The sequence below is a fragment of the Crinia signifera genome, chromosome 2, assembly GCF_055691185.1.
Source record: "Crinia signifera chromosome 2, ASM5569118v1, whole genome shotgun sequence".
Lineage (NCBI taxonomy): Eukaryota > Metazoa > Chordata > Amphibia > Anura > Myobatrachidae > Crinia > Crinia signifera.
Genome location: NC_139218.1, coordinates 78,263,542 through 78,276,179, shown reverse-complemented (window position 1 = coordinate 78,276,179; position 12,638 = coordinate 78,263,542). Strand labels below are relative to the sequence as shown.

The 12,638-nt window shown below is 44.0% G+C and overlaps 1 protein-coding gene across 1 annotated transcript in view; it reads left to right on the top strand.

Moving 5' to 3' along the window:
- The window catches only part of LOC146058413 (uncharacterized), a 31,782-nt gene that overhangs the window by 15,746 nt on the left and 3,398 nt on the right, over positions 1 to 12,638 (top strand). Inside the window, exon 3 of the mRNA XM_083170696.1 lies at positions 2,488 to 2,563. Within this exon, the coding sequence (XP_083026822.1) occupies positions 2,488 to 2,563 (76 nt within the window). The remainder of the gene's footprint in view (positions 1 to 2,487; positions 2,564 to 12,638) is intronic.

Below are 12,638 nucleotides of genomic sequence, written 5' to 3'. Positions count from 1 at the left end.
AAATAATCTGACCTGGGGAAGAGCAACAGTGGCACGTGTCAGTATGCACTGTAGTGCCCTGGACCACCACAGTAGAGAGTTTGTGAAACACTATGATTAGGGGAAGGATTCACTTCTGTTGCTTGTAGCCCTGGTTAGGACGCTTCTTATATTCAGGTACTAGAGGCAAATGTGTAAATATTTAGGGGTTTTTAATCTGTGCCGATATTTCCAACAGCTGAAAATATCGGCCTTATTCTGGTTCACTCGCAGAGGCAAATGTAATTTTTGCAGAGAGAATTAGATTTGGTTGGGGTTTTACTTCAAGTGAGATCTATATTGCAGTGTAAAAATAAAACAGTCAGTATTTTTTCACAGAAACAAAATAAGTCACCCAAATCTAATTCTCTCTGCACATGTTACATCTGCCCCACCTGCAGTGCACATGGTTCTGCCCATTTGAGAAGGAATTTGAATCTGCGAGTGAAAGAGGGCCTTAGTCTGCAATGGAAAAAACATGTTTATAAGATGGCTACTGTTTTCTGGAATATGAGTTGCAGCATAAAAATATAAGGGGCAGATGTATTAAGCCTGGGGAAGAGATAAACGAGATAAAGTGGAAAGAGATAACGCACCAGCCAATCAGCTGTGTTAGAAAAATAACAGTTGGGAGTTTATTGGCTGGTGCATTATCTCCTTCCACTTTATCTCCAGTTTATCTCTTTGCCAGGCTTAATACATCTGCCCCTCAATGAGATATACAGTATAGGGGAAAATTTACTAAAAAATACAAATACAACTGGCATCGGATGTATTTCCCAGAAAATATGACTCATAAATAGGGCAGACTTACTAATCTGCCCAATTTGAGGGATTCATATTTTCAGATGGTGTAGGCAGCCATATTAATTCCATTTTTTTTGTGTAACAAAAAAAGTAAATATAAATAAATTATTTTAAAAAATGGCATGGGGTCATCCCTCACGGCTATAACCAGCCCCTGGCTCATAGAGCAGGTCCTGGTTTTATTAATTCAGTGCTCAAACTGGATAAAGGATCCCTGCAATTTCTAAAATTAGCACCAGGTTTATTGAAGAGATGTTCCCCCCTCCAGAATTACCCCAGCCCAGGGCTTCAGTCCCTGGTGCCCCTGGGTGGTGGGTACTAGCTGAAAAGTGTAAATAAGATAATAAACTATTGTGGTATGTTGTGGAACTACGAGTCCTAGCATGCCTGCACCTCCAGCATGCAGGGCATTAAAGGGCCCGCTGAAGCTTGTAGCCAATCAGTAGCCAATCAGTAGCCAAGTTTTGCCGAAACATGTCACGTTAATTTTCCCTTCATATAATACTTTTTATTTAGATTTATTCAGCAGAAATTCTATAATGGATTTAGTCTTGTTCATTTCATTAGCTTTGCATCCTCTACAGTTAATAAAGTAGTTATATCTCTTAAGGTGCCCATACATGTACCAATTACCCGGTACTTTTTGTGCTAAAATAGCATCGTTGTGCATGCGTTGTGCATGCAATGTGATGCTATTTTAGCACAAAAAGTACCAGGTAATTGGTACGTGTATGGGCACCTTAAGATGAACTTTTTCCATGTTTTACTGGAATAAAAGGTTTTTCAATTCTTATATTAATTGTGGCTTTTGGGTGGTTTTCATGGTTTTGAATTCTTCATCCAAAATCAATATGTCCCAATGTTTATTAAACATACTATCTATTTAATGATTGATACTGTTGTGTTGTGTAATAAACACTTTTGAGAAATGTTCGTTTGGTTATATCTTTGTTTATATTGGATTCTTTCATGTGCAAGTGTCCTTCTTTACTTTATTTGTTCTTGTAGGAAGGGTACTTTGTAGCATTTCTCTAAAAATGTCTTCTTCATCTTTTGACTTTGGTCTTGATATACTCCTAATTTGATATAATGTTTTTATCACCTTCTTCATTATCCCTCTGGAATGTATCTATTCTGAAGATTTCTAGATATAGAAAGATTACCATCTCTTTGGTTGTGGAGATGGTAACTTTTAAGTTTGTAGTACAGATGGATCATGCCTTGTCCTTGCTGGCGATCTGCCAGCAGCATGCTGCTGGCGGATCGCCAGCAACACGGCGCCGCTATCTGACTGTGACGCGCGTGCGTCCCCCATGCACGCGTGTCACAGTATCCGGGCGACGGGGCGGCGAGGCGGACGCATTACTGTCCGCCTCCCGCTCGAGGGGCAGGGGGGGGGACCCGAGGAGGCTACAGGGGGGGTGCGGTCGCCCGGTGTGGGGGACCCCTGGTTACCGTCGACAAGCCGATGGGGACCCCGGGGAAGCAGCTGGAAGCTCCGTCGGAAGGGGACAGAATCTGCTACTTGTTCATATTTTATTCTTTCCAGAATCACTAGTCCTCCCTACTTGTTAGCAGGTTTTATCTTCTGGTTTTATCTTCTTTGAGATCTTTTAATAGTGTATTTCTCTTGAAGTTTAAGGGTTATTTTTTTTCTTGTAGTTGCTTTATTTCATCTTCTATAAGTTTTTTAAATGTTTTGATGTGTGGTCCTTGAACTTGAAGTTGTTTGAAAGTGGTATGTCTGTATTGCAAATGTTTATTGTTGCTTCTCTTGTAAGTGGGTTCATCATTAAATATTTCTTTATAAAGAGTTCATGTACACATTCTTTTGTGTCAATATACTGTACAAATTTGTTTGCAGAGGAATGAGGTGCAAATGTCATCCTTTCTGGCTTATATTAGGTGTTCTCATTATCTTGTGACTGATTCTCTACTTTTCGTGTCTCAAATCTCTTGTTTATCCTCCTCTCGAGTAACTTCTCTTTGACAGGTATTTTTTATCTTTTTGCATGGTATTTTTTTGTCTATTCTGGGGGTTTCTCAGTTCCTAAATCTAAAAAAATATTATCCTTCTCTTTTGCTCTTCATTTAAACTTCTTTTTCAGGGTTGTTTTACACTTCAAATTTTCCCTTTTTTTTTTTTTTGACCTGTTGGGGGAAATTTACCAATATGAAAAACCTAGTTTTTCGTATTGGTATTTTCCCTACGACTGCATACGACTGTTTAAGTCGTATGCAAAGTCGTGTTCCGGAGGATCAGTTACAAAGCAGTCAGATACGACTGCTTTGTAACCCTCCGATGGTGTAATGATTCGTATTAGCGGCCGTATATACGGCTGCTAATACGAATTATTTCTAGCCGTCTGCACGGATCAGTCAGATCCGTGCAGGCTGCAAGGTGTAAAAAAAAATAGAAAAATAAATAAATAAAAAAAAAACGGCGTGGGGTCCCCCCCACAGCCGAAACCAGCACCAGGCTGACAGAGCCTGGAGCCGGTAATTAAAAATCAGGGAACCCGACAAATAGGGGTTCCCTGATTTTTAACAACCAGCCCCAGGCTCCTGCTCTGGGGCTGGTTCCCAAAATACGGGGGACAAAATGAGTAGGGGTCCCCCGTATTTTAAGAACCAGCCCCAGGCAAAACCAGCCAGCAGGGTAATGCCACAGCCGGGGGTAGACTTTTTATGCAAGTCCCCCCGGTCAAAGCATTAACCCTACCGACCAGTCAGCCTGGCCAGGGGCCCTGGGGGAGTGGGGACCCCCCCAATAAAGGGGTCCCCCCCCTCCAGGACTTACCTGACCAGGCTGAAGCCTGATGCTGTCCTCGATGCCCCTGGGCGGTGGGCATCGAGCTGATAGTTGTGTAAAAAATAGAACAAACTATTGTTTTTTACTGTGGCACTACAAGTGCCAGCAAGCCTCCCCAGCAAGCTGGGACTTGGAGAACCACAAGTCCCAGCCTGCTGGGCATTAAAGGGCCCGCTGGGTCTTGTAGTGCCACAGTAAAAAAAAATAGTTAAATAAAACACACTGACACCCATTTTAAATAAAAGTTTAATACACACATTACATACATACTGATACTTACCTTTCTTGATCCCGTAGGTAGCCCTGGTCCTGATGTCCTGTGTCGTCCTCCAGGTCCATGTCGGCTGTCTGCATCGTCCTCCAGGTCCATGTCGACGGTCCGTGTCGTCCTCCAGGTCCATGGCGGTGTCCGGGTCCGAAGAAATCCATGTTGGAGCTGTGGAAGGAAATCCTACTCACCTGTTCCTGCGCTAAAGAAGTCTTCTCTTGATTCGACGTAATCCAGGTAATCTTCATGCTGTCGGCGCTCCCCGCTGTCTGCGCTGTCTCTGCATCGCGCTGAGGAGAGATGCTGATGTTTCATATTCGGCGCCTCTCCTCAGACTGAATTCTATCCTCAGACTGATCCGTGCAGGCTAAAACGCAAATACGACATGAAAATGGTGTTCTATTTTCCTGTCATATTTGCGTGGGTGTTTTACACCACTAAGCAGCCGTATTATCAGTACGGCTGCTTAGTAAATCAGAAACCACCATTCTTTTGAATGGTGATTTCTGTCGTATTCTATCGATGGTGTAGACATTCGTATTTGTAAATACAAATACGAATGTTCCATCTTTAGGACTACGAATTGTTGTATTTTTGGGATTGTAAATCCCGAAAATACAAATTCGTAAAAAAAAGGTGTATTTCTCCCTACGAATACACCTTTTTTCTACGAATCCATTTTGGTAAATGTCCCCCGTTATTTCAATTTTGTGTAGTAATGTTTAATATTCATTTTTTTTCTCTTTGTGCTGATTCTATGGCCCCTTGAGAGGACACTGAGTGGTCAGTTCTACTACTAGATTTTTCATTATAAAAAGGTAGAGAACACTGATCAACTGATTAATGCTGTACCCGTTGATATTATCAAAAAACAACTTCATGTAGTATGAGTAATGTACATACAGATAGTGGTAGATGCTCAATTTGTTCAGTAGCATTTCCCAGGTGCATGAGGGAGGGGTTAAATACTGGGTAAGTAAAACAAGACATTTTTTCCCTCAGCACACTGAGCAATGCTAGTAACCAATCTAGAACACTACATGATAATAGAATTCAGAGATATTGGTTACATATACCTGCGCAGGTGTATGCTATGCCCCCAAGCCGCGTCAAGGCTTCTCTGTATATTGGGGGTCCCTAGCGCTATATTTAGGTGCAGGGTGCGGCACCCCAAAAAACCATCATAAGCTGGGAAGCCCAGTGCGGCATGCCAGTGATATACTAAGTGTTAATAATTAGTGATAGGAAGCCGAAGCTATATAAAAAGAGAGAGATAAATGAATGTAATTAAAATAGGATAGAGATAGTGTTAGTGAGGGAAAAGTGTTAATAGAATGTAAGGGCATGCCGCAGTAAAGCCACCCAGCCCATCCAGTCCAGGAGCACCGCACCCCACACCACCGTTACCCTAAATTGGGTCTACAATTAACCAGCAAGGAGCCACATGATAATGGCTCCTTACTTGATATATCCAAACTAAGAGCTACCTACCTTGGAGCAACCCCAGACTACTCCATGTGGCATATCAGGACCCACATCTCCTCCTAATATGGGCTCCCTTCTGCCTCTAACAACATACATACAGATAGTGGTAGATGCTCAATTAGTTCAGTAGCATTTCCCAGGTGCATGAGGGAGGGGTTAAATACTGGGTAAGTAAAACAAGACATTTTTTCCCTCAGCACACTGAGCAATGCTAGTAACCAATCTAGAACACTACATGATAATAGAATTCTGAGATATTGGTTACATATACCTGCGCAGGTGTATGCTATGCCCCCAAGCCGCGTCAAGGCTTCTCTGTATATTGGGGGTCCCTAGTGCTATATCTAGGTGCAGGGTGCGGCACCCCAAAAAAACATCATAAGCTGGGAAGCCCAGTGCGGCATGCCAGTGATATACTAAGTGTTAATAATTAGTCATAGGAAGCCGAAGCTATATAAAAAGAGAGAGATAAATTAATGTAATTAAAATAGGATAGAGATAGTGTTAGTGAGGGAAAAGTGTTAATAGAATGTAAGGGCATGCCGCAATAAAGCCACCCAGCCCATCCAGTCCAGGAGCACCGCACCCCACACCACCGTTACCCTAAATTGGGTCTACGATTAACCAGCAAGGAGCCACATAATAATGGCTCCTTACTTGATATATCCAAACTAAGAGCTACCTACCTTGGAGCAACCCCAGACTACTCCATGTGGCATATCAGGACCCACATCTCCTCCTAATATTGGCTCCCTTCTGCCTCTAACAACAACCATACAGATAGTGGTAGATGCTCAATTAGTTCAGTAGCATTTCCCAGGTGCATGAGGGAGGGGTTAAATACTGGGTAAGTAAAACAAGACATTTTTTCCCTCAGCACACTGAGCAATGCTAGTAACCAATCTAGAACACTACATGATAATAGAATTCAGAGATATTGGTTACATATACCTGTGCAGGTGTATGCTATGCCCCCAAGCCGCGTCAAGGCTTCTCTGTATATTGGGGGTCCCTAGCGCTATATCTAGGTGCAGGGTGCGGCACCCCAAAAAACATCATAAGCTGGGAAGCCCAGTGCGGCATGCCAGTGATATACTAAGTGTTAATAATTAGTGATAGGAAGCCGAAGCTATATAAAAAGAGAGAGATAAATGAATGTAATTAAAATAGGATAGAGATAGTGTTAGTGAGGGAAAAGTGTTAATAGAATGTAAGGGCATGCCGCAATAAAGCCACCCAGCCCATCCAGTCCAGGAGCACCGCACCCTACACCACCGTTACCCTAAATTGGGTCTACGATTAACCAGCAAGGAGCCACATGATAATGGCTCCTTACTTGATATATCCAAACTAAAAGCTACCTACAGTACCTTGGAGCAACCCCAGACTACTCCAATGTCTTGTTTTACTTACCCAGCATGAGTAATGTGCAATGTAAAACCTCTACTACCTCAACCAGAAGAAGCTATTCTGGTTGGTTTGCAAAAGAAATCTCCTTTAATGGACAAAAGCATGTGCACTGCAGGTGGGGCAGATGTAACATGTGCAGAGAGAGTTAGATTTGGGTGAGTTATTTTGTTTCTGTGCAGGGTAAATACTGGCTGCATTATTTTCATACTGCAATATAGATTTCATTTTGAAGTACAAACCCTGCCCAAATGTAACTCTCTCTGCACATGTTGCATCTGGCCCACCTGCAGTGCACATGGTTTTGTCCATTAAAGAAGGAGTTTGCTTTTGCGAGTGTACCAGAATCAGGCCCTTGTTTCAGTATATGAGGCGTCATCACCTGGTAATAAGTGTATCACGTATACATATTTAAGAAAGATCCTAGAAAAAAATATTAGAATGTTCTAAAATTGTAATACAATTATTTATTTGATTGATTCCTTTAAGAATAAAATTAGTCTACAACAGATAGAACCTGATGTTACAGTACTATTACTATATACTGTTAGTATAGTCAGGATTTACTGTACCTGTTTGGGATGTCCAAAATCCTGTACTGCTTCCAATAATATTCACACGACCAGTAGCTATACAGAAGTGTGCGTTGCTAGCTTTATTAGTGGTCATTGCAATTCATTCAAGGTAAACACTAGCCACTTACAGTTTCCCAGCCACCATTTACAATTCGTATGCAAATACTGAACCTCATTATGCATCAATTATTCTACACCTACATAGAATCATAGAATTTGACGGCAGATAAGAACCACTTGGTCCATCTAGTCTGCCCCTTTTTTAAACATGTTACCTCAAACCATATTTGATCCTATTTTTTTTGTAAGGATATCAATATGCCTATCCCAAGCATATTTAAATTGTACTACTGTATTTGCCTCTACCACCTCTGATGGGAGGCTATTCCACTTATCTACTACTCTTTCTGTAAAGTAATTCTTCCTCAAATTTCCCCTGAATCTTCCTCCCTCTAGTTTCAGTGCATGTCTTCGTGTTCTGCTGCTGCTCTTCCTGTGAAGAATGTCTCCCACCTGTACCTTGTTAAAAACCCTTGATATAATTGAAAGTTTCTATCATGTCCCCACTTTCCCTTCTCTGCTCTAATGTATACATATTAAGATCTTTTAGTCTTTCCTGGTACGTTTTGTGATGTAGGTCATGCACCATTTTAGTTGCCCTTCTTTGTACAATCTCTAATGTATTTATATCCTTATGGAGGTATGGCCTCCAGAACTGAACACAATACTCTAGGGGCGGGATGCTATATGACTCACCGCCGCGGCCCCGGGTGTTTTTCTGCGCCGCTGTATGTTATATCCTCAGGCGGATCAGTGCTTCTCTCAGCACTTCCGCATTCTTGATGTTATCGGTGCGCGCTGCTCTCCCCATAGGGTTGTGCAGGAGAAGCGCGCGCACCCTATGCTGTTACATCCGCCGCGCTAGTACAAGCTGTTTGGTAACTCGCCTCCCTTGGCTGGCGGAGAAGCCAGCGGTAATAGAACAAATGTACACATACATACATTTAAACCATGGTGACCCATACCACACGATGACCCGTTTCACAAATATTTGGGCGCCATAATACATAGGAAACTTACTTGTCCCCGAGTGAAATGGCTGCCCTGACACAATTATGCAAGACGCGCACTTCTAGCTGAGCAGCGTCCAGGAAGGTGCCCAGTGCGCATGTCCGCTATGCACACAGCGGGCGCATGCGCACTAGACTAAAAACGGAGATCGCGCAGGGGTCAGTTACCGCAAACAGATTGCGGTAACTGAATTCTTACAGCATATGGAGATGAGAAGAGCGGAAACGCCGCGAAGTAGTGACGGTCACCTTGCGGTAAGTATGCACATTCGCCGCGATTATACCAGCATCCCGCCCTAGGTGAGGTCGTACCAATGACCTATACAGTGGCATTATTACTTCTTTCTTTCTACTGCTGATACCCTATGCAACCAAGCATCTGACTTGCCTTCTTCATTGCTTTGTTACATTGCCTCCCTGCCTTTAAGTCCCCTGAAATAGTGACACCTAGATCCCTCTCTTCCTCAGTAGTTTCCTTCATAGTGCCATTTATACTGATGGGGCAGGCCTCTTCCTGGCTGGCGAATTGGCAGAACGTCCCCGCTGGCGATCCGCCAGCAGCCTCGCCAGCCATTAGACTGAGACGCACGTGCATCTCACGCGCACGTGCGTCTCAATCTCCGTCGGCAGGGCGACGGGAACCCTGTCCATCTCCGCCTCAGGGTGACGGACAGGGTTAGGGGGGTTAGGGGGGGTGCGGGCAGGCGGCGGGGACCCCGGGTTACCGCCGACAAGCCGGCGGGGACCCGGGGGAGCAGCTGGAAGCGCAGTCCGAAGGGGACGTGCGTCCCCTTCTCGCAATCGATATGGCGCTGGCGGGGGATGGCGGCTGGCATCGCCGCCGCCATCCCCTGCCAATATGGGACTTGCCCCATCTGTACTATATTGAGTCTTTGGATTTTTTCAACCCAAGTGCATGATTTTGCATTTTTTGGCATTAAACTGTAGTTTCCCTGCTCTTGACCATTCCTCTAGTCTACCTAGATCATCAATCATTTGTTTTACCCCTCCTGGTGTGTCTACCCTGTTGCATACCTTTGTGTCATCTGCAAAAAGGCATATTTTACCCTCAATTCCATTTGCAATATCACCAATAAAGATATTAAAAAACACTGGTCCAAGTACAGATCCCTGGGGTACTCTACTTGTAACCTTTCCCTCCTTTGACTGTACTCAGTTTGCTCTTATCCATTCAACTATCTTAGAATCCAATCCCAAGCTTTCAAGTTTATTTAACAGTCTGCGATGTGGGACAGTGTCAAAAGCCTTAATAAAGTCTAGATAAGCTACATCTACAGCCCCACCTTGATCTATTACTTTAGTCTCCCAGTCAAAAAAGTCAATAAGATTTGTTTGACATGATCTTCCCCCAGTAAACCCATGCTGTTTTGGATCCTGTAAATTGCTGGTTTTGAGATATTCTACAACTCTTTGTTTTAAGAGTGTTTCCATCAATTTCCCTACTACTGATGTAAGGCTCACTGGTCGATAGTTGCTTACTTCTTCCTTGCTTCAACTTTTGTGCAGTGGGACTAGATTTGCTGTTTTCCAGTCCTCTGGGATTACTCCAGTAGCTAGTGACTGGTTGAATAATTATGTTATTGGTTTTACCAGCTCCCCTTTAAGCTCTTTTAGTATCCTTGGATGTATCCCATCTGGCCCCAGTGATTTATCCACTTTCAGTTTTGAGAGTTCTGTGAGGACTTTCTCCACTGTAAATGTACCTGTTTTTCCCTCAGTTTTATGACTATACTTGTAACTTAACTGTGGCCCCTTCCCCTCTCTTTCAGCAGTGAATACTGAGCAGAAATAATTATTTATATTAACTGCTATTACATTGTCCCCCTCAAGAAAACTTCCACTCTCTGTCTTTAGTCTTATTATTCCACTTTTTGTTTTTCTCCTTTCACTTATATACCTAAAAAGAGTTTTCTCCCCTTGACCCACTGACTGGGCCATTTTCTCTTCAGCCTGTGCTTTTGCACATCTGATTGCCTTCTTTGCCTCCTTCTGTCTAACAAGATACACCTCTTTGTCCTCATTCTTTTGCGTCTGCTTACATTTCTTAAAGGCCAACTTTTTTGCTTTCACAGTACTTGCTACTTCTTTCGCAAACCACAATGGCTTCCTTTTTCTTGTGTTTTTCCTAACTCTTTTGACACAAAGGGCCTTATTCTGATCGGTGCGTACTTTTCCGAATTCTTTCGGATGGCGTTTTTTAGCCGTCTGCACATGCGTGGAGAATGCTACGCGCATGTGCCACGCATGGTCTCCGTACTTGTTCTCACTAATCCCGTACAGAAGTGTGCACCACATACATTCGGGCAATAGGGGTGTGTTATGGGCTTCATGCGGAATGACACAGGGGCGTAGTTTCAAAGTGGGCTAAACTGGGCGGAAACATGGGCGGACACGGGGGAGTACACATATTTTGGTAGGCGTGCATTCGGACAGCACGCCGAATGCACGCGAACAAAAAGGGAAGAAATGTGCGGTGTCCAAAAGGTTACTCTTGCTTTGCGGACACCACTCGGTCATGCGCTATGCAATCGGAACGCCTAATCAGGACGGACGCACCTCAACCAATGTCACCTGAACCCAATACAATCACATACTTTACCCATGACTTGTTAATTACACGCTTCTCACTGCTACAATTGGAAGCATTGCAGCTTAAAGGGAACATTACATGCTGCACTTGTCACACACTTTTACACTGCAAATAATGCACACAACTTAATAATATTAATACTAATACACATGCCACTTCTGCATGTATAAATTAATACAGACATTTGTGGGGCCAAAATAACATTTATTAAAGAAACTTTGGCAAAAATTTAAAATACATAACAAAACAAATGGTACCATACCAGGACAAAAATTATATAATAAAGAATAAATAGCCACAGCAGAATCATTGGGAACACATCAGGTGGCTTCACAACAAAAGTACAGCACCAACACTTCAAGTACAGCACACTGAAACAGGGCAACAGAGGAACCAAACATGACATTTGAACCGCGGGCAAAAGTGGTGACCCTGGGCACGGATTTGGACACAGGATGCTGACACACACAGCTCAATGGAAGATTTGGGAAGACATAACGGTGGAGATTAATGGGGACACAAGTTCATTTGCGAGCACGTTTGGCCCTGGCAGGCTCCTTGCCACGTGCAGCAGCTCTTGTGCCTCGTCCACGGCCAGAGGCTGATGGTGGCTCATGTGGAGCACATGCTGGTGAGGGGGTGGATCTTCTTCCCCCTCTGGCAGCAGGGAGTGATGAGGTTGGTAATGCACCCGAAGCGGGTGACATTAGGGCCCTATTGCTGGTAACTAGCTCCACCATAAGTTCATTATGGCGGAGGAGGAGGTCGTTTTGCCGCAGGGCTTGATCAGCCAGCACCTGCAGGCTACCAGCAATAGCTTGGTGGCTGGCAGCCATAGCTTGCTGGCTGGCACTCATAGCCTGCAGGCTCTCAGCAATAATCTGCTGGCTGGTGGTCAAACCCTGCAGCACCTCCTCGGCCCTACGCACCCGCTCGAATGCCGACTCTCCCTGCTGCACAATACTATCCAGCACACGGCCCCACATGGACAATTCAGCCGCGGACAATCCCACCGGCTGCTGCTGCACGGGCCTGCTACTGGGGCCAGGTGGCACAGACTCCACAACCTCCTCAAGAGAATCTTGACCAAGCGGTGGCGATGCTGTTGAACAAGAGAATTCCAATTACCACACATTCCATGCAACATTTAAAACATCTACTTATGGCCTGGCAAATAATTACCTTCAAGAGTAGAAGCCATCACTTCCGCTGGGGACTCGCTGTCTATAGTGCTCACCCCCCGGACCTCCTCCACTGCAATACAGCACTGGGCCATCTCTTCCAGGGGGGTGAGCTCCAGCTTGGATGGCATGGGGCCAGCCCCAGAGGTCTGGCTGTGTTGCCACCGGTCGGTCAATTTCTTCTTGAGGTTGCCTTTGAAGTCGTGCCACCTGCAATCAAAGTGTACATATTAATACATGTAACTCCTCATGTTTGCTGTATCATCCATTGCAATATGATACATAATACAACATGTGCCTACTGACACCAACCTTACATTATATTCATTTTTCATACCAACCCTTAGCAGATACAAAAACATTCACCCTCCAATAACTATCAATTAAATGTCATGGCCAACATG